This window comes from Bos indicus x Bos taurus, chromosome 4 (assembly GCF_003369695.1).
Source record: "Bos indicus x Bos taurus breed Angus x Brahman F1 hybrid chromosome 4, Bos_hybrid_MaternalHap_v2.0, whole genome shotgun sequence".
Taxonomy (NCBI): domain Eukaryota; kingdom Metazoa; phylum Chordata; class Mammalia; order Artiodactyla; family Bovidae; genus Bos; species Bos indicus x Bos taurus.
In genome coordinates, this window is record NC_040079.1 from 37,621,949 (window position 1) to 37,645,296 (window position 23,348).

At 38.9% G+C, this 23,348-nt stretch overlaps 1 protein-coding gene across 1 annotated transcript in view; it reads right to left on the reverse strand.

The window, feature by feature from the left end:
- Nucleotides 1–23,348, reverse strand: part of VPS41 (VPS41, HOPS complex subunit) — a 188,141-nt gene that overhangs the window by 19,596 nt on the left and 145,197 nt on the right. Inside the window, exons 13-21 of the mRNA XM_027539162.1 lie at nucleotides 22,181–22,296; nucleotides 20,708–20,764; nucleotides 18,309–18,370; nucleotides 17,393–17,474; nucleotides 14,945–15,037; nucleotides 8,685–8,812; nucleotides 7,112–7,256; nucleotides 4,956–4,997; nucleotides 4,769–4,819 (exon numbers count right to left, since the gene is read on the reverse strand). Coding sequence (XP_027394963.1) covers nucleotides 4,769–4,819; nucleotides 4,956–4,997; nucleotides 7,112–7,256; nucleotides 8,685–8,812; nucleotides 14,945–15,037; nucleotides 17,393–17,474; nucleotides 18,309–18,370; nucleotides 20,708–20,764; nucleotides 22,181–22,296 — 776 coding nt within the window. The remainder of the gene's footprint in view (nucleotides 1–4,768; nucleotides 4,820–4,955; nucleotides 4,998–7,111; nucleotides 7,257–8,684; nucleotides 8,813–14,944; nucleotides 15,038–17,392; nucleotides 17,475–18,308; nucleotides 18,371–20,707; nucleotides 20,765–22,180; nucleotides 22,297–23,348) is intronic.

The following is a 23,348-nucleotide window of genomic DNA, read 5'->3' on the forward strand; positions in this document are numbered from 1 at the left end:
TTCAACATTGCTATTTTCAGCCACAGACAGGCTGGTGGAAAAGCAGTTTTTGGGAAAAATCTCTAGGTGAAGGGGAAGTGGAAAGGAGACACCTTGGCAAGAGTAAGGAGGTGCTGGTCCTTCCTAGGATGGCCCCGAGTGACCTGTTTCTGCCTCTTACCAACCACGTGGCCCTGGGCAGGTCACTAACCTCTCTGTGACTGAGTTTCTTTATTGGCAAAAATCTTCAGTTGTGAGGACTGAATGAGTTACCATTTGTAAATCACTCAGAACCATACCTGGCTTGTAAGAGGCACTGCAGAAATGTTAATGACAGGAGCTGTTAATATTCCCACCATCATCTGCTTCACCTCAGAAGTAAAAAGCTTGATGAGTGTTTCTAGATTGTAAAAATTCTCATCCTTTATATAAAAGGGGGTAGAATCATGGAGCAAGAACATGTTCTCAAAATAACTCCAGTAGAAACTGCTAAATTAATTCTCATATTTTCTAAATCTCCTCTCCTGAAGTTTTACTGAGATCTGTGTTTGCCATGAAACGCTGCCTCCACTGGGGACCTCAAAAAGTGAAAAAAATCCAGAAGAGTCAGGTGTTTTGAACCCATTTTCATAGCTGATTTCTTTTTCTGACTGTCTGAAAAAGTTAATGAACCTTCAAGGGAGTGAGTGATTCACTTTCAACTAGGAGTAGTAGCAAGGTTATCAATATATTGCACAGAAGTCAGAAATCGATATTCAATGTTTCAGAGATCAGATCAGTCGCTCAGTCATGTCCGACTTTTTGCGACCCCATGAATCACAGCACGCCAGGCCTCCCTGTCCATCCCAACTCCCGGAGTTCACTCAGACTCACGTCCATCCAGTCAGTGACGCCATCCAGCCATCTCATCCTCTGTCGTCCCCTTCTCCTCCTGCCCTCAATCTCTCCCAGCATCAGAGTCTTTTCCAATGAGTCAACTCTTCGCATGAGATGGCCAAAGTACTGGAGTTTCAGCTTTAGCATCATTCCTTCCAAAGAAATCCCAGGGCTGATCTCCTTCAGAATGCACTGGTTGGATCTCCTTGCAGTCCAAGGGACTCTCAAGAGTCTTCTCCAACACCACAGTTCAAAAGCATCAATTCTTCGGTGCTCAGCCTTCTTCACAGTCCAACTCTCACATCCATACATGACCACAGGAAAAACCATAGCCTTGACTAGACGAACCTTTGTTGGCAAAGTAATGTCTCTGCTTTTGAATATGCTATCTAGGTTGGTCATAACTTTCCTTCCAAGGAGTAAGCGTCTTTTAATTTCATGGCTGCAGTCACCATCTGCAGTGATTTTGGAGCCCAGAAAAATAAAGTTTGACACTCTTTCCACTGTTTCCCCATCTATTTCCCATGAAGTGGTGGGACCGGATGCCACAATCTTCGTTTTCTGAATGTTGAGCTTTAAGCCAACTTTTTCACTCTCCACTTTCACTTTCATCAAGAGGCTTTTGAGTTCCTCTTCACTTTCTGCCATAAGGGTGGTGTCATCTGCATATCTGAGGTTATTGATATTTCTCCCAGCAATCTTGATTCCAGCTTGTGTTTCTTCCAGTCCAGCGTTTCTCATGATGTACTCTGCATAGAAGTTAAATAAACAGGGTGACAATATACAGCCTTGACGAACTCCTTTTCCTATTTGGAACCAGTCTGTTGTTCCATGTCCAGTTCTAACTGTTGCTTCCTGACCTGCATACAAATTTCTCAAGAGGCATATCAGGTGGTCTGGTATTCCCATCTCTTTCAGAATTTTCCACCGTTTATTGTGATCCACACAGTCAAAGGCTTTGGCATAGTCAATAAAGCAGAAATAGATGTTTTTCTGGAACTCTCTTGCTTTTTCCATGATCCAGCAGATGTTGGCAATTTGATCTCTGGTTCCTCTGCCTTTTCTAAAACCAGCCTGAACATCAGGAATTCACAGTTCACATATTGCTGAAGCCTGGCTTGGAGAATTTTGAGCATTACTTTACTAGCGTGTGAGATGAGTGCAATTGTGAGGTAGTTTGAGCATTCTTTGGCATTGCCTTTCTTTGGGATTGGAATGAAAACTGACCTTTTCCAGTCCTGTGGCCACTGCTGAGTTTTCCAAATTTGCTGGCATATTGAGTGCAGCACTTTCACAGCATCAGCTTTCAGGATCTGGAATAGTTCAGGAATTCTATCACCTCCACTAGCTTTGTTCGTAGTGATGCTTTCTAAGGCCCACTTGACTTCACATTCCAGGATGTCTGGCTCTAGGTCAGTGATCACACCATCTTAATTATCTGGGTCGTGAAGATCTTTTTTGTACAGTTCTTCTGTGTATTCTTGCCACCTCTTCTTAATATCTTCTGCTTCTGTTAGGTCCATACCATTTCTGTCCTTTATCGAGCTCATCTTTGCATGAAATGTTCCTTTGGTAGCTCTGATTTTCTTGAAGAGATCCCTCGTCTTTCCCATTCTGTATTTTTCCTCTATTTCTTTGCATTGATCGCTGAAGAAGGCTTTCTTATCTCTTCTTGCTATTCTTTGGAACTCTGCATTCAGATTCTTATATCTTTCCTTTTCTCCTTTGCTTTTCGCTTCTCTCCTTTTCACAGCTATTTGTAAGGCCTCCCCAGACAGCCATTTTGCTTTTTTACATTTCTTTTCTATGGGAATGGTCTTGATCCCTGTCTCCTGTACAATGTCACGAACCTCATTCCATAGTTCATCAGGCACTCTATATCTATCAGATCTAGGCCCTTAAATCTATTTGTCACTTCCACTGTATAATCATAAGGGATTTGATTTAGGTCATACCTGAATGGTCTAGTGGTTTTCCCTACTTTCTTCAATGTTTAGTTCATGTTAAATGGACACAAACACCCTAGAACCCACCTGAGGTGGGACGACTTCATCACACCAAGTGCATCAGTGCATCTGCCCCCTTGATTGGATTGATTCCTCAACACAGAGCATGAGCCTGCCCTGAAGTTGTGACAGGGAATGAAGTTGCTGGAGCCTGACACTTGCTGTCGTATATGGTCACTAAATAAGCCTAACCAGGACACAAGCACACTGAGAACCCCCTCCTTGGGTTAACCGCTCCCTCTCTCTCAGGCAAGAACTGGGGGAGGCCAAGAGAAGTCCCTGCTCTGATGAAGACTCCGGCCACTCCACTGGCATGGCGTCACTGTAAGAACTGACACACTGTGGTTTCCCAGAGGTGCAAACGGATTAAGAAGGTTCTGTCACATCTTTGGGGCAAACGTATAGAGACATCACTTTGCCTGACAGAGACGATGGGCCCCTTCCGTGTGAGCGCCGCCACCGTTCTACCACTGCCCTACTGACACTGTCACTTGGTACCTGCCGCCTGTAGTCCTGTCTCACGGCTGAAGGAAGCCAGAAATCACTGCTTTGCAAACAAATTCCATGATGACCCGCACAGAGGTACCTTGCTTCGGTAAGCAGATAATCTGGCGATTTTCAGTCATAAACAACAGAGCAAAAAGCATTCAGAAAACCACTGAGCAAACAAAGGGACAACTTCCCCCCAAGTCACTTCACTTTCCTATACTGGAGTCTTCAAAAGCTTCAGTGCATGAAACTGACTTATAAATGTTCTATTTCCTAACGCTCCTCCCGGGGTGCAAAGAGGTGCGCACAGACACAACAGTCTTATATGATGCTCACAGGCCTACTGGGAACAACCCCTATTTTCACTGAAGACTTCTCTGGCATCATTTTGAAAGGACATAGAAAAACATCTCTTCCTGTTTTGCTCCCATGATGACAGCAATGCAGAGAATCAAAGGAGCCCCCCAACAGAAGAAATCTAGAGTAATGGGCCCAATGGCACCACCACACGACCACATAAGAGAAGAAGGCACAGGCTCTGTCAAAAAATGAGGCTTGATCTGTGAGTGTTCTGTGTGGTCCTGGACATGGAACAGCTGTGTGGTGTTTCCTTAACAGGAAAACTTGGTATCTTTGGTGTAGAGTCAGGGAACTGGCTTGGCTGTAATTGATGCCATAATTATATTGAATGGTAACTAGAGAAGTGTGGACAAAGAACACTACCTGCCATTTGTAAATAATGAATGTTGCCCACCATCAACCCCATAAAGCCCCTGCAGCCAACCCAACAGTGCACCCTGAGGGGAAGTCAGCTTGGAGAAAAACACACTCTGGCCCTGGACAGTTAAGATGCATATCTAAGGGATGATTTCAATGAGCCCAGAGTCTACCATCTTCCTATACAAAGGAAGGCACTAAATCATTAACTTGAGATGTTTGTTTTCTGTGTCTGTGGTTAGCAATACTCTTGTGACATTTCACTATATTTTTGTTTTTTTCCCCAGCAAAAACTGCTATACATCCTGGCTCCCCTGACCTGTTTGAACAGTCCCTTAGCACTATCTAAGAGGCTGCTCTCCCAGGCTATAGTTCTCTGTATGTGCTCAATAACACATAATTCTCAACTTTCAGGGTGTGTATTTTTTTTTTCTTCAATTGACAGAAGGAAGTTGTTTACTCCTAGGCATAGTTTGATAATACAAAAATGTGATAACTTTTTTTTTTTAATCACAATTCAATTTTGAGTCAAAGTTAAAGTTCCTGATCTGTTATTAATTCCTAGTCTGGATTCTGATCATCTGCTGCATTATAACAATTACAGAATACTGTGTTCACTCCAGTCTTCTCAAACCAACACTGGAAGGTGACTTGCTGCTCTATTCAATCAAAGGGCAAAAGAGAAGGACTGTCATGCTCACCACGTGCTGCAACTCTGGTCTGTCTTCTAATTCTTCCACTACTTTTTTAATCTATAGGAAAAAAAATTAAATGTAGAGTTATGAGGATACAAATACAGCTGTGAAATTATCTGATAAACATCTCTCTTCTTTATGGTGATAGTGGTCTCAGACACTCATCTGTTTCAATACATATAAAGGCACTCACTGAAATTTTATCTTCATTGTCCAGAAGCATGTCAACAGCTTTCTGCAATATGAAAAAATACCCAGTCACTGAAATTTGCCACAGAAAAAGAGAACACAGAACATAATGTGTTATATATGGTATCACCATGAAAGGCAGAGGGCCTGTTTTACATGGATAAGAGGGTTCTTAGCTTTAGAATGGTTCTTGAGATATTTCTAAATGTATTTTAAAATCTGTTTCACTCTGCGGTCTCTGTGTTTTGCATACAACATAAAATGATGCTGTGCTACAACTCACAATACAAAGCATTTATATTCCCAGTATCACAAAAAAGAGCTTTCTTTCTGGCCACGTGAATATTGATGGAGTCCCTTTACAGATTGCACAGATAAAAGGAGCTGGTCTTATGTGGAGAAGAGGATAAGACACAGAAGGGGGAAAAAAAAAAAGACACCTGAAGCTTCATAACAGTGTAAAGCTTATGGATTTACAGAATTGAGTTTAGCCACCTTTATCATTCATGAAACACAAGTTAGTGTTTGTAACAAGAGGCGGTGGGAAGACAACCCACCAGACTAAGCCTCATACAGAGTCCCTGGGTCTTGTTCTTGACTCTGTTACATTGTCTACCTGTCTGCTGCATTTTTTTTCTGAAACATTAGGATGTTGGAAGAGATTACCCTTAAGTTATTTTCTAATTAGAAAGTTACGTGATTCCTTGAGTTCATGCCCTTGAATAGCAATGAATTTGAACTCATTCATCTTTTGTCTACAGCTTTATATGCAAAATAAGCTCTTGAGATACATGAAGGGTGGGTCAGTCATAAGGGGAGACTGGCTATGGGAAAATTAATTTCTATATAAGTTGCTCATCCCCTTAATCATCTTCTGCCAGAGAAGCAGAATCTCTGCACCTGAACTTCCTAGGAACTGCACTATTTTTAAATCTGTACTCCCTAAGGACTTCAGAATGAAAAATGGGCTAAAAGCATCTTTCAGAAAAAGTAGATTTAGCTTCTATTTAAATTAAGTTTAAGTGTGTGAAGTCTAATACACAGCATGTAATAGATATATAATATAGCAAATAATATAATATATAATATAGCACATAATACCCCCAGATACAGTAAAATAAAATTTTAAAAAGTCCAAGTAACCTTTTTGGAACCTTAAGTGTTCTACTCTAAAATTTCAACTTTTCGAGTAACAGCTACTGTATTTTATGAAACTTTCTTTTCATCACTAGCACTTGGCATTAACTTTCTTTTTTAAAATACATACAATTTCTATCACTGTACAAGACCCACTGTGAGATGTGGAGGCTGGGTGCCCTCATCAGACAGAAGTAAAAGTGTTAGTTGCTTAGTCGTGTCTGATTCTTTGTGACCCCAAGGACTGTAGCCCTCCAGGGTCCTTTGTCCATGGAATTCTCCAGGTAAGAATACTGGAGTGGGTGGCCATTCCATTCTCCAGGGGATGTTCCTGATCAAGGAATCAAACCCAAGTCTCCAACATTGCAGGCAGATTCTTTACCATCTGAAGTCTTTACCACCAGGGAAGTCATTAGACAAACATCCCACTATTCAAATGCACTTTATTATCTTCTTTTTTATCTTTTTGTCATCTGAGACCAATGGAAACTCCACATGCTAAAGCTGTGAATGCCAAAGAATAAAAGTGCCACAAACAGACCAGAACAGTTTACTTACAGCTTGAATTCTGGGACATACAATTAAGAGGATTGAATGAGCTAAAGCATATGGCTAGTTTCTCTGTTCCTATGAATTACAATGACCTGTTTTACTAAAAAACAAAAAAATTACTTCACATACACACAACTTTAAAAGTTCCACATCAAGTTATGATTGCTTTTACAGAAAAACTGCATCAGCTAAAGGAGTCCTGAATGCCAACTACTAAAGGAACATCTGGCGAGGGTCAGAGTGTTCTGAACAGTTAGCATACAACAGGTTATGTGATTTATTAACTACTCCAGCATGTGGACAAATGTCTATAAAAACTTGGGACAGCACAAATAATTTATCAGTAGTAAAATAAGAAACACATTATAACTGATTCACTTTGTGTACACTTGAAACTAACATACACCATAAATCAACTATACTCCAATAAAATTTTTTAAAAAATAAATCTTAAAAAAAGAAAAACATTACCTCAGAATCAAAATCCATTAATAAAACAATTTTATCCTTGATAGAACTGAAAAGATTATGTTTGTGGATCAACTGGAAAACATCCTTGTGTCTTAATGTTAGGTATATTTCCAAAGCATTGCCATAGTTTTTGTCGTAGGTGTACCTGGTAAGACAAAGGTTTTACATTAATGTTCATCAACACTTCTAATAAAACATGAAGACATATTCAATAAATCATGTTTTACTTTAATGAAAACTGAAACACTTGTTTAGAGAGAAAAATTAACTTTATTTAGAAAAGTGTTCCTTGGGATTGAACTATATGTGACCAGGAAGTATTTCTTTCTCAGAACCTTGAGAAAATTTTAGGAAATTGAAAATATTCTATTGTCAATAGTCTGTCAATATTGACAAAAACTAATTTCCTACAGAAAACTCTCAAAATGTTTTAGAGAAATCCATATACAAAGAAATTATGACCCCCAAATGAAGGAAATTCTTATTCTAGTAATAGAAAGTTACAATTCTTACAAACAGTAGTCAGCTGACAGATGGGTGATATTCCAAAAGCTTATCTGTAAGGAGGTTGTATAAAATTCAAATGTGTTTTTGTGTTGAAACAATGTTTTTCACATTGCTTAATTTCGCAAGTCAGCTCCTAAAGGCCAACTGATGCTAAGCCGCACTGGGTCCATTATTAGTACTAGAGAATTATCAGTACTATTAGTGTTAGTAACGAAAGAATCCAAGGAAATCTAGAACAATGTTTCCAGAAGAAAACCATTAGTGTTCCAACTCAGTGCCACAGACAAAACTCCTTTGGTGGAAAGTCTTAACAGCCCTGATACTAGGTCATTGGGTTTACTTTTCCTGGTCGCGGGCAAAAGAGGTAAGAGTGACAGAAGGGTTTGTCTGAGATGGCGGGAGTGTGAGGAGGGACTGAAGCAAGGTGGTCTTCTGAGATTAACTACAGTGTGCTTCTTGTTTCACTAATCAAAGGTCCTAGGGCACAGGGGTACCTTATCTGTCTGTATCTCAGGCATTTAGCACAAAGCCCGAGTCACTTAAAGTGCCCAAAAATACAAAAAGCATTGATCAAGCTTCCATATTCTGAGACCTGACTCAGTGCCAGGCACTACACTCAGTTCTTGATTAAGAAATTTCATGAAAACCAACCCATACGGAATTGCCCCCAGTAATCTTATAAAGAGTCTACAGTTTGAAAAGTTTACTAACTTGCAGACCCAAGAATGACAGAAACCAGAGCCTCACTGGGAAAATGACTCGCTGCAGTAGTCTAAGACCTGGCGTCCTTCCCTCCCCAAACCACTGCCTCCACCAAATGGTGCTGACCAAAGCTCCTCTCCTCTGGGAAATAAATTACAACTGTACAGTCTCACACATTTCCCTTACCTTACCTTCTAGCTGTACACTGGAGGCTTACGAAAAGTTTTTTTTACTAACAGTGAATATAGGAAAATGGTACATACAAACTTGCATTCTCCCAATTCAGTTTGCCAGAGCTAAAATATGAATACTTTTCATGACGATTGATTTGGGGGGGAAAAAAAAAGCATTAAAATATACTCACAATTCTGCCAGGGTTTTAAGTAAGGTCCTGTTCTGACTATCTTTCTTCAGGTGATCCCGAACCGCTTGAACTATTACTGAATTGTTGTACAGATCTCCCGGCCATTCTCGGATCAACGTGGCAAACCCCTAACCGAGGGGGAAAAACAGAACACTCTTTAAAAAGGAAAGCAATCCCATGAGTTCAAACAATGCCTGAAAGTTTCATGGAAAACACACAAAACCATTTATGATGAAAACATTGGTCCATAAACATATCATCAATTTTCAGACTATGGGTTTGGTGGTGGCAAGGGAGGCAGAGAATGACCACATATCCATTTCCATTGGCCATTCCTGAAAAGGGAAGCGGGCAGAACCATCCCTGCTCTTATTATTGGAGGAAATGCATGAGGAAGCGAGGCCCCGGGGTCCTTCCATTAGGCACCACTGCACAGAGTTTAGGTCTACTTGCTCTCTCCTCATTGTGGACTAACGGTAACACCTGGAAGGCATTCTCTGACATCTTACAGATACTGTCTAAGTCAGCTGTGCAGCCAGCACTGTGCAGGTGGTGGCTTTGCTCCCATGGTGGAATCACCCCGCATCCCACGTTCAGCAAGTTATCATCTTCCTTCCACTGGGTGCCTCTAATTCTAGTTTTGTTTAGGGATTTGGGACTTTGGTTCAAGTTTTATCCCCTGCTTTTACCCTCTTTCTGGATTTCAAAATTTGTGGTTCTCATAGAAAATTCCAGATCCCCTGATTGAATCCTGTCTCCAGTGCTATGGATCCTGTCTCCAGAGCTTTCCAGTGCTGTGAGCCAGTGTCCTGGACAGCCTCTGCAGTGCTGATCCCTAATTTTAGCCCTTGTAACTCAAAGTACTAGGGAGCAGTTTACTTACTGATCTTTGGCAACTTTTAGGGGGAAAAAAAAACAAAACCAAAAACCTTAAATGTTTCTATAGATAGCAGAAGAAATAAAAATATTCACATTGAAAAAATTATTAATATTAAATAACTCAATGAATGCCTTAATGAGGCTTCTCTGGTGGTTCAGATGGTAAAAAATGTGCCTGCAATGCAGGAGATCAGGGTTCAATCCCTGGATCAGGAAGATCTATTAGAGAAGGGAATGGCAACCCACTCCAGTATTCTTGCTGGAGAATTCTATGGACAGAGGAGCCTGGTGGGCTAGTCAGACAGGACAGAGTCAGACACAACAGAGTGACTAGCACTTTACTTCAGTGCCTTACTGAACTTTTAATTGGTTTAAATGATACTTAGAAATACTTTTAATTGGTTTAAATGATACTTAGAAATGAAACAGCATGGTGGAATTTGCTTCTGTCAAGTACTAGGATTTGGTAAGAAGAAAAATCATAAGAGAATCAGGAATATAGTTTCAAGTCCAGTTTCTACTCAAGTATCCCCTGGGAAGGATGGCAAGATATCAAAACAACAGTCTGTGTATTTTCTATTCAAACTGCAACTTTCCTTCATGTGACCATGACTACAGTTTGATCTGTGAGATTTGGGAAGGAGATTCACTCAATAAAGAGGATATATTTTATAAAACCATTGAATCACAACATTAAAATATTCTCTGAATCAAAATGATACTTTGGATCAAGTACAAAGGATCAAGTTTCTGTTTTCTTAAGACTCTGTAATTTATAAGATTAAAAGAAAAATGTCCTGACAAGATTTCCACCCCAATACTAGCAATTCTCAGTAGCCCTGAGACCAGGAATAATACTATTTAGGGAAAGATGAAAGCTTGGCTCCTTTTTTATTTTCCTGATTCAGTTAATAGCCTTGCAGCACTCCCAACTTCTAATGAAAATAAGACAAAATGACCGGTCACACTGCATGAGTAAAAATGAGACGACTCCAACATAAACTGAAATAAACACTAATCACATTTCACATTAGGCTATTCTCTGCTTAATTGATTTTATGTATCTCTGATTAAATATGACGAAAAATACTGATGAAATTACCCTGAAGCCTTTATTAATAATTAGAAGACACAGTTATCAGGGAGCTATCAGGATTCAGTGGCAAAGTAAGAGAATCCCTTGGTGCCCATCATAGGAAGTAAAAGGTTAAGGACTACTCATTAAACGAAATGCCACAAAAATCACCCCATTTTTAACATGCTTATATATCTGTTATTAATATTATGAAGCAATGCTTAACTATTTAATTCTGGTAGGCTATAAATTAAAAATTAAAAAGTTTCAGTAGAAACTCCATACAAAGAAATCATGAAGCACCAGTACCTTCAAGAAAATACTTTTAATTTCATATATTTTTTTATTATATTTTTTATCAGTGTTTAAAAAATAATTTTATTTTTGGCTGTGCTGAGTCTTTGCTGCAGGCTTTTCACCAGCTGCAGAGAGTGGGGGCTACTCTCCAGTGGCGGTTCACAGGCTTCTCCTTGCGCTGGCTTCTCTTGTTGCAGAGCATGGGCTCTAGCGTGTTCGGGCTTCAGCAGCTGCAGCTCCCGGGCTTAGAGCACAGGCTTTATAGCTGTGGCTCGTGCTTCGTGGCATGTGGGATCTTCCCAAACCAGGGACTGAACCTGTGTCTGCTACATTGGCAGGCAGATTCTTTACCACTGAGCCACCAGGGAAGCCTCTTATATTTTTAATCTGACCTTTAGTACTATTTTTCATCCACATTATGTGTGATCAAGTGTTGCTACACAACACTGCTATCTGATCAAGTCCATGACAGTTTGATTCAAAACTAAACATGAAAGAATGATGGGAGCTAAAATATGAATTACTTACAAGAGCTTATGACAAAATCAAATTACTCATAAACTTCTTAATAAAATGACTAGGAAGACACCCTAAAACATACAGCAAAAAAAATCTATAAGCTTTAAGTTTTGCTTATTTATTCCACTCACAGTCAAAAGTTTTCCAGATATGAATCAACAAGATACCTTTAATGATATAGGATTTAAAAGTTTCTGGAAAAAAATAAGGGTTGAATAATGAATTGTAAGAGAATCACACAAATAATAAAATTTCTTTTTTTATTGTTAAATTACATTACTTTAAAAAGAGGACAAGTATACTAAGCTTTGGTATTTTGTTTTTTGTTTTTTTTAATTTAAACTTATTTATTTTAATTGGAGGCTAATTACAATATTGTATTGGTTTTGCCATACATCAACATAAATCCACCACGGGTGTACACGTGTTCTCCATCTTGAACCCCCCCTCCCACCTCCCTCCCTGTACCATCCCTCATATTTTGAAATAAAGTTCATATTCTTTCCATATTTTCACAGAACACTCACAATTCTTTTTTTGGGAAGGTGTACAAAGATGGAATATTTATGACAATTATTCTAGGTACTCAGAACATACTGGAAAGAAACAGGAACAGTCCATTACAAGTCTTTTTTCACTGAAGAAACCTTTTCCAATAACTACAACCAATAACTATCTCTCATTTTTTTATATAACACATTACTCTGCCTGTTTTACATATTTTCTAGTTACTTGAAGCTTATTTATACAGTGTCTCCAGTAGGAGAAGGCGATGGCACCCTACTACAGTACTCTTGCCTGGAAAATCCCATGGATGGAGGAGCCTGATAAACTGCAGTTCATGGGGTCGCGGAGTCGGACACAACTGAGCAACCTCCCTTTCACTTTTCACTTTCATGCATTGGAGAAAGAAAGTAAAGTCGCTCAGTCGTGTCCGACTCTTTGCGACCCCATGGACTGTAGCCTATCAGGCTCCTCCATCCATGGGATTTTCCAGGCAAGAGTGCTGGAGTGGATTGCCATTTCCTTCTCCAGGGGATCTTCCCAACCCAGGAATCGAACCCGGGTCTCCCGCATTGTGGCAGACGCTTTACTGTCTGAGCCACCAGGGACCCACTCCAGTGTTCTTGCCTGGAGAATCCCAGGGATGGGGGAGCCTGGTGGGCTGCCGTCTACGGGGTCACACAGAGTCAGACACGACTGAAGTGACTTAGCAACTTAGCAACCAGTCTGTAAATCCACTGAAGGCTGGGACTGTGTTTTCCTCTTGGATCCAAATGAGTACTCAGCCCAGTCCTCGACCATGGTAGGTTCTAAAGATGTGTTGAATTGAACTGAATAGGAAATAAATAGGAACCATGCTCCTAGACTGCATGAGTTAGAACCTAGAATAAATGGCATACACCATTACCATAAACTCTTCTGTACAGATCTAGAAAGGAATAGATCCAGGCCGGGAGGGAAGACTGGATCATGACACTAGAACACATGCTAATAAGAAAAGAACATGAATAAATTGTCCCATTAGTATGCACAATTAATAAATATTTTGTTCAGTTTTAATTCATACTGAAGCACTTAATCCCTCCCTATGATAAAAATACAGGCTTATAACAGTAAAAGAATTACATTGGTGATGCAGGCATCAGAATGCTTGAATTGAACATATCCAGGAACACTTGGCTGACAGTAACTGAACAAGTCCTTGTGTTATTAAAGGATTACAATCTTAAAAATCCCTTTAGATCTTAAGCTCTAAAATAATCTCAGAGTGAGAATGTAGTATTTGCATTATTACACTTCTTTAAATGGACTCAGTAATTGGTTAAAAAAGTGCCCGAGTAGGCACTCAAAACACAGTTCTTTTTCTCATGCCCTCTCCGATTGCCTCTTTCTATTTCTATTAACCTTTCTGCAAGTCACCACACATTCTTGTGGGAAGGAGGAAAGTTGTAAATAAAGTCTTCCTTATTTTCAAAACGTAACATCAGAATGTGTGAAGGCAAGGACAACTTGTAACATGCTATGAGGTACCAAAAATGAAAACAGATCACTGGGTTAGGCTCCTGAACATTAGTAGGAGCTGAAGATGGCACCACTTTCATGAAAGACTGTGAAGGTTGGACAGAAGCTGGAGAAGAGGAGCCCATGGTCTGCAATCTACCAGGGAATGGATTGTCCCAGCAGCAGAACTTACCAGCCTTGCCTGGAACCTGCCCACCAGAAATCTCATCTTTCCCTCTGGTCAGAAGCAGGAGAAGGCTGAGTCTTCCCACAGCATTTCGTGGACAGCCTTATGAGAGCACCTGGCATATGATGTAATAATTTATCTGTTTACCTTGGGGGTTTGTCAACCTCAGGCCTGCTGACATTTAAGGACAGAATTCTTTGTCATAGGGAGCTGTCCTGTGCATTGAAGGATGTTTAGCAGCATCCTGCTGGCCTCTACCTACTAAATGACAGTGTTACCAATCTCCCAGTCATGACAACTAAAAATGTCTCCATCACCAAGTATTTCTGGGCGAGTGAGGGGGTGGGGGGGTGTCTGCCCCTGTTGAGAACTGCTGGTTTACATGCTTGGGTGTGACTAAGACTATGAGCTACTGCTAAATGCACATCATTTCATTCACACCTGCATGCCTAATGCCTAGCACATTCCTGGAATACAGTAGGCATGAAACAGATTTTCCGAATAAATGTGTGTTAAAGGAACAACTTTAAAAATTATAATCCATTTTGGGAGACTTCCATGACGGTCTAGTGGTTACGACTTTGCACTTTTACTGCCGAGGGCCCAGGTCTGATGGCCTGATTCCTGGTTAGAAAATTAAGATCTCACAAGCCATATGGCATGGCCGGGGAAAAAAAAGTCCATTTTGGGTGCATGCAAACACCAAATTTAAATTCAAACCTAGGCATGCCTATTATATACGGCCATGGGTAAGTTCTCTCTTTAATCTTTAGTTCTCTGTAAAATTGGATATTACTAATATAATGTTGGGAGTATAACATCACAACAGGCAAGTGAAAGTACAGAGTATACAGCAGATAAGCAATTTAAGCACTAGTTTCCTCCTTAATCAATAAGCAAACAGATCACTTCCAATTTCCTTCCTGCCTCCCAACTTCTCTGATCCTCCTCTGGCAAAGTTCTGCATTTCAGAAAGTTCTACATTCTTCAGGGTAGTTAGAAGCATGGTTAGCAGATGCTATTCTATCTCTGAAAACCCCCAAATGGTACTTGATCCTTTTCCTTTAGCTCTATCAAGAAGCTAGCTTTAATAAATCTTCATAATGTCCACAGATTAGACATTTTCTCTAACAAGGTGTACGTATTTTTAATTGTCATCAGAGTGTATGTACCCCCAGTTTCATCGACCACAGAAGCTGCAAAGCTGCTGCCTTTAAATCAGCTGCTCCACTGTGCTATTTTTCTAGATTTCTTAACATTTTCCACTGAAAACAAGACGACCATGTTAGAATGTCATACCTCATAATCACTTTCCAAAAATTCATGTAAGATCATTTCATAGATGAGTGGTTTCAGAACTGGATCCCCTCTTGGCAAATAAGGACTAATCGCCTAAGAAAAGAAAAAGAAAGAAAAAAAAACTTTAAAAAGTAGCAAAGTAAAACTGTACTGCAATAGGCAGCAAATATAAAAGTATACATTTACTTTAAATTTTAAGGCAATAGAGTACTTTGGAAAAATATTATGAAGATAAAAGATTCAAATAAGCTCTTTTTATAATACAATATATTTTTAAAAGTACATATGGGGTGTCTACATGTATGAATAAATTTGAAGCAAAAAAATTAACTCTGTTAAGTAAACTTTCTCTCTTCTTCTTGATGAATTAACGAAAATCTAAGTTATAAGAGAGAATGTCACAGAAGTTACATGACATCTATTCATGTTTTGAAATTAAGGGGAAATATATCTTGCGTTTTTAGCTTTCTCAGTGATGTATTAAAAGTTTCCAATTTCCAAACACTTGAAAATAGCTCTGCAGTACACTACCTTACCACTCACCATGCTCTGTCCTGGGGACCCAGAGCTTGGGGCACTGTCCCAGGAGCTCACAGCCTCAGAGGGAAGTATGCTGATATCTAAACAGCCAATTGTGTGCTAAATGTCTTGAAATAAGGATGAACAGGAAGCTGTGGAGAGGTGGATCTTGGAGACTGAAGCAGAAGTGACAGATGCCAGAGGGAACAGCATGGGTAAAGGCATGGCACCATGTGCACCCACTATGCATGCAGGGAGGTCAACACGGTTTGGAGATGAGGCTCGAGAGAAAGCTGAGGGCGGTCATGAAAGGAATCTGGATTTGATACTTTCAGCAGGTGGGGATGAGAGGAACATGCTTATTTTTTCTAATAGCTAATTCCTGGTTGGGCTTCCCCTATGGCTCAGTGGTGAAAAATATGCCTGCAAAGCAGAAGACTTGGGTTTGATCCCTGGGTCGCTCCCTTGGAGAAGAAAATGGCTACCCACCCCAGTATTCTCGCCTGGACAGAGGAGTCTTGTAGGCTTGTGAGACCATGAGGTCTCACAAAGGATCGGACATGTCTGAGCAACTAACATGTTCACTCTGGGTTAGGGTTGTCCACAGATCTACCAGAAGGCCCTTGCAAGAGCTCAGGTGGGAGTTAAGGCAGTGGTACTGGAGGGGGAGAAAAGGCCCAATCAATACTGATGATATGAAACTGACAAGGATTGGCAACTAAACAGGAGGAGGAGGTAAGTTACATGTTCTCATCAGGACAGTGGCTATTAAACATGGATAAATAGGTATACTGTGATGTCATACACACAGATTGAAAGGAGAAAGACCATGCTTAGGTGAGAATGGATTCACATTAATTTGAGTGACCATTATCAGCAGTATGTACACACAAGGAAAAATGGCCACCACAAAGTTCCAACACAGATATGGAATTCATACGGAGTTCTGAGTGATGGAGCCATCATGGTAAAAATGGCCACAGGACTGGAGAAGACCCTCTAGGATTGGCCCAATAAACATGACCATAAGTGTCCTGGAGGGTCTTCCAGAGAAGACTTATATTTATGGGGCAAGGGCAGGATGAGGCACAGGGCTGGCCAGCTGAATAACTGCAGTTTTAAAAAGCATATTCATAATTCTAGGACAGCACTAAAAAGGCTCACAAAAACTGAGAAGTGAAAATGTTTCACACATACCTACAGGCACAGGAACACTTTACTGATTAGTTTGGATGTTACACACTAAATTGAAAGATTAAAGAAATGAAATATCAAAATTATTTGTTGGAGCTACCTGGTCAAAATGTTTCGTCTATCTTCCAGTAAGTAAAATACTGGAAAATGCATTAATTATTCAGAACATGTGAAAAAAGCCTTCTGTTTATAATCTACTATGATAAGACCATACCTGTTCTCCATACTCATTAAAAAGAACATTAAAACTTCATCTAAACACTGAGGGAATTGGAGGGACATAAAAAAGTGAACATATCGTATATGTAAAATATATATATATATATTTTATGGACATAAAATATGAAACAGGCTCCTGTTTTGTAACTAATTTCTAAAAGTTTTTCTTTCTAGTTGAAATGGTACTCGCTTCCCAATAAAGAGCTGATTACTACTGTCTTAATTTTATTTCCATTTCAACATTAATATTGTTGTCATTGTTGTTTAGTCACTAAGTCATGTCTGACTCTTTTGCGACCCCATGGACTGTAGCCTGCCAATCTCCTCTGTCCACAGAATTTGCCATGCAAGAATACTGCAGTGGGTTGCCATTTCCTTCTGCAGGGAATCTTTCCAATCCAGAGATCGAACCACAGTCTCCTGCACTGGCAGGTAGATTCTTTACTGCTGAGCTGTCTGGGAAGCCCTCAATATACTACATAGAAAAATTAAGAGTTAAAAATAAAGTTTGCTTACCTTAAGCTGTCCAATTTCTTTAAATTTATAAACTTCGTATTCCCAGAGTGCTGCATTTTTCCCAAGAATTTTCTGGCATTTGCTGGTTGTAAAAAACATCCCAGGGAGAAAGAAAGTATAAATAAAGAAAATAAACAGAGACAGAATAAGCAGTCATTTCCCCCAGTGGTTTAGATAAATCTCTTCTCCCAGAGTTTTGACAAATTTCCATCTCAAGTGCCAATGAACATAAAGGTATTTATTACTGGTACTCACTTGACTGCATGTGAGTTGATGGAAATCAAGAAAATACCAAATACTTATACATAAAGATGAATCCCTTTCAGAAGACTTTGATAAGGGTTTTCCCAATGATTTTCCTGTTCTGCGTTTCCTACTTAACCAGATGAATGCTGATAGTTTGGGGACCCTTTATGCCTTGAAAAAATACCATCATACCTACAAGTATCCATTTAAACTAATTCTTCACTGGCTTTAAATAATGGACTACAAAATCAGTCTTTAGAACATTAGAATTCTACCTCAGTGCATAATACGGAAAAAAATGTTTATATATGAATAAAACTTTGATTTACACATCAAAGAAACACATTTCCCTAAATCAGGGAACAAAAATGTAGGCCTGAAGACTATTTTTCCAAGCTGTCTTATAAAATGGGTAAAATCTCAGACTGTTCATGTATTTTGAGACCTCTTTCATTGAGAAAAATATCTTTCATTTGGTAAAAATGAGACATTAGGTGGGTAAATAACATATATCAATTCATTCTGTGGTTAAAACTACTACTATTCAAAACTACCCGTTAGAAAAATGTAAAAAAAAAAAAAGTCAGTTGTAAAGAATGACTTCTTTGTATTGCTAATATGGCTCAATTCTATTTATATTAACAAATAGTTGTGAAAAAATCTTGATTACCGTGCTGCTATATCATACTCTCCTCTTGCCACCAGGTGGTTTATATACGCCAAGCCGATGTCCTAAGGAAAATGAAATGAAGGAATTTCCTAGTTAACTGGAATGCGTGGAGACTGAAAAAGTTGGCTTAAAGCTCAACATTCAGAAAACTAAGATCATGGCATCCAGTTCCATCATCATGGCAAAAAGATGGGGAAACAGTAGAAACAGTGGCTGACTATTTTTCTGGGCTCCAAAATCACTGCAGATGGTGACTGCAGCCATGAAATTAAAAGACACTTACTCCTTGGAAGGAAAGTTATGACCAACCTAGATAGCATATTAAAAAGCAGAGACATTACTTTGCCAACAAAGGTCCGTCTAGTCAAGGCTACAGTTTTTCCAGTGGTCATGTATGGATATGAGAGTTGGACTATAAAGAAAGCTGAATGCCGAAGAATTGATGCTTTTGAACTGTGGTTTTGAAGAAGACTCTTGAGAGTCCCTTGGACTGCAAGGAGATCCAACCAGTCCATCCTAAAGGAGATCAGTCCTGGGTGTTCATTGGAAAGACTGATATTGAAACTCCAACACTTTGGCTACCTGACGCGAATAACTGACTCATTTGAAAAGACCCTGATGCTGGGAAAGATTTGAAGGCAGGAACAGAAGGGGATGACAGAGGATGAGATGGTTGGATGGCATCACCGACTCAATGCACATGGGTTTGGGTGGACTCTGGGAGTTGGTGATGGACAGGGAAGTCTGGCGTACTGCGGTTCACGGGGTCGCAAAGAGTCAGACACGACTGAGCAACTGAACTGAACTGACTCTTAAGAAAGATTAGTTCCATGCAAAAGCATCTGCATTAGAAGCTTAACTCAATATATGTAAAAAAAAAAAAAAGAAGAAGAAGAAAAAAAAAAAAACTTAGATTTTTAAGTTCTATGTACAAAAAAATCTTTTGTGGAACTTCTTCCTAGATGGCAGAAATGGTAGAAGCCCATTTCTCTCTGCTTGCCTTGTCCCAGGAAGGAAATATCCAGGCATGATCAATGTAGAGGACATGCCCATTTCAAGAGTGAAAGGAAATACCCAAAGTTCTTAGTTGATTCAATTTTACTTTAAGGACGACTACGTAGGAAATCATATTCCAAATCTGTTGGAACTACAGGATGAAGAAAGGGTGACTAACTTTATTTCTCTGAAAATCACAGATCACACTATCTATAGTGAGTCTACAGGTTCAGAGAAGAGATGCCTCCTTTGCAGAGTCAACTTGTCCAACCTTTGTTCCCTGTGTTCCTTTAACCTTAACCTGATTTTCTCTCTTTCCCCTTATAAGCATGTTAAATGTCTCTCTTACACAAAATACCCAGGACTACCAAAACCTGTCCATGATGTCATAGTCCCCACCTGCAGTCTTGAATCTTTTCCACTTTGCAGCAAGCCTAATAGTCTCTATTCTACTCGACTTCATCATCTCCTATTCACTTTCACTCTGCAAAGCATGTCAAGAATAAATAATACATGTACGGAAAATGTACTTGTCACTTTCATGTTACCAAATCCAATGCACAACTGACTAGCTAAGCTTGTCTTACTTTTGACCTGCTTACTTCAATTATACACTTGTACTGGCAGGACTACTCCATTTCTAGATTCTTCCTTATTCTCTACAATTGTCAATGAATAAGTTCCTGAGTTATTTTCTTTGTATACTCTTTGAGAATTAGGCTATTTTGAAGAATTTTAAACAGAAGTTTAAGGTGGGAAAGTGCAGGGAAAAGGAATCTGCATTGGAACCCAAATAGCCACAAAAGACTAATCTTCTAATCTGCATTTGTCAGCCAGGGTCCTGGGCTAGATGATCTCTAGAGATCTTTCACACTCAGAGAATACCATTTCTTTTCTGGCTTTTCATCCGCACATTCATTGTCACAGTTAGCAAAGAAATGGTCTTTTATTCACAATATTTTTCCAGAGTCCAAAATGTAATAAAAATGTATCTGATGTCCTAGATTAGTCACCATAACAAAATAAATTGGGTCTGTTCTTAATGGAGACATGGAAGCAATCTAGCTTTATGAAACTATTCTCTTGATAAATTTCATGATAATGTGATTTTACCTACAATTTAAAGAAACTTCCCCACACATAACTGGAAAGCTTTGTATTTAAAGGGTATTTATAAATCCAGTTTCCAAATTACCTGAGACTGCCTCCTAGCAGGTGTTCAAATTTCTTGTTTACAAGCAGAAACTGATCTAATAAAATGAAATATTCTGACCTCACAGGCTAGAGAATTCATGGGAAATAACTTCTCAAAATGTAGGAAGAATCTGTTCTCAAATTACTTGCAGTCTCATAACTTATTGAAAGGTAAAGTTATATTTCAAATAGTAAAATTATATACTTACCAGAATCTTATGTCTTTTAATGTTCTTTTGGCTAATTTCAGCTGCCATCAAAGCTTCCTATGTTTACAAAAGCATGACAAAGGAGGAGGGGGAAAAAAGGGAGCGGGTAGGAAAGAAAGATATTGAGGTTATAAACACTATATTTATTATGTTTTAAAGTTATGGGCTACATAAATAAGCCCCGCTTTCCCATGGCTTTTGCTTCAAGCACAGGAATTTTTAATGTTATGGTTGAGTGAACCTCACTGAATTCAAACTGAAACAAAAGCAGTCAACCAAAATGAAGACTTCTCTTATTTCCATGTGAATTCATTTCCACATTAGGATACTGGAATCACATTTCAGACACAAATTAAAATACAACAAAATCTCCTAGGTTCAAAGAACAACAACAAAAAAATCCATCTGTCATTCTAAATCTGTTTGACATGTTTAACCGCGGGGCACTTTTCCTTTATGAAACATAAAATGTAACCTATATACATACATGTAGGTATAACTACAATAAGATTTTGAAAATCTCTGATTCTATTTTTATTTTATTAAGTTTACAATGATTAGTTTACCACAACTGTTTGAAACCCTAATTTATTTCTTTAAGAAGCTACTGGATTCAAAGCTATCAAGGTAACAAAGGTTGATATTTAAACCTTTAAATATCAATAACAATAAAGTATCAATACTTGGACTCCAATATTTGGAGTATCAATACTTGGATTCCAGAGAGTTTATATATTATCAACTGGTATCAATACTTGGATTCCAAAGAGTTTATATATTATTCAATAAAAACATTTCTTTTCAAATCATGTCAGGTGGTTACAAACTTAAAGCACCAAATAAGTGGACTATTTTTTGTTTTTTAGCTAACTAGCAGATAAGCCTCTCCAGAGAGCTTCCCTAACTAAACCACCACAACGGTGCTTTTGCAGCAATTAAAATGTTTTCCTTTTTTTAAAAAAAAGTCATGATGGGACATTATACTCAAACTAGTCTGACCCAATACTCAATGAAGTGGACAACATCATTTTATCTAAAAAGACAGTTCAAACCATCCTAAATGAGTATAATTTGATAGCTTTATTTTACATATGAACTAAGCACAGTATAAATGAACTAAGCACAAGATAAATTATTTCACTAAAATATTCAAATAGTTGATCCTGAAATACTAGCTCAATTTTATTTTCCTTAAAAAACCACCAAATAAACACATCAGTAGGCTGGATTTAACCTACCCCCTGCCTCCATCGCCAACTCTTCCTCCACTGACCAGTAAAGCCAGTCAACCTCCCTGCCATCTTTATTCCCTCTAATTTCTGAAAACCATAGTGGAAAGTTATTAGCCTCCCACATATTATTAGCTTAGAGCATTCTAGTTGACCAGCATGAAAGATTTATTATAAAAAATGCTTTTATCCTCTTTATGTTACTGATCTGTCAATACTTTGAAAAAAGTAAAAGCAAAACTACTTCATATTTCTTCTTTTCAAGAAGCCAGTCGATGTGGTCATCTTGGTCTCGTTCCTTCGCTACAACAACATCCCTTGGACTCACGATGTAGAAGAGTGACTCCCCTTCTGAGTACTCTAGAGATAAGAGAAGAGAGGAACAACTTGGGTGATTCAATAGGAGAAACCTTGGCAGTGGTTTGGGAGGACTTGGTTAGACTACCCAACTTTAAGACTGAGTGGAAAACTCTCCTACCTTTAAAATACATGTGTTTGGCTGTGTTTGAAGAGGGTGGGAGACTAGAGGTGAGAATGTCAGAATCTATTTCAGTGTTTTAAAAAATATTTACATATAAAAAAATTTGAAACAAAAAAGAAGGAAGAGAAGGAGGAAGGAAAGAAGAGAAGGGAGGAAGGAAAGAAGAGAAGGAAGGAAGGAGGGTGGGAGGAAATACCAAAAAATCTTTAAAGAAGTAAGGAGGGCTTAAAAATTATGTTTCATAATTAACATTCTGACCTCAGTTGAAAGTGTTGAAAATTCTTGGTGTCTATTATATATAATTTATCTACTGTATATAAACTTTATTGATGGGCATTTACGGCACTGTTCTATTTTTACAGAACAATTACGCCCTACAGTTGGCGATAAATGTTTCCTCCTCATCAAGGTCAAGGCCATCTAAAGCATAAATGACAGATGCCCCAAGGCCTGGGGACATCATCTATCACTGCAGCATGTTGTGCACAATGCCGATGGTAAGGGTTTCCCGCAGAATTCAATTATAAAATCTATTCGAAAGGGTTTCTAAGTGTGCAGCCAAGTTTGCTTTAAGGAGAAATACCTCGACTGGATGCATTCTCTTGTGAGTCATATTTGCTTTTTTCTAAGTCCAGAACAGACACTCCCATTTCCCAGTTGATCAAGGGCTTCATATAAGAAAACTCAGATATAGGATATTTCTTCATTTCTCTTGACCAAAATAACTGACAATACTCTCAAAATATGTTAATTGTTTTTAAAGAAGGAAAGATTGTCTCAACAGCCAAAGCTGTTCTATTTTTTCATCAATGTATTTTTCAAGAAAAGAGTAACACCAAAAGACCCTGATGCTGGGAAAGACTGAAGATAGAGGATGAGATGGTTGGATGGCATCACCAACTCAATAGACATGAGTTTGAGCAGGCTCTGG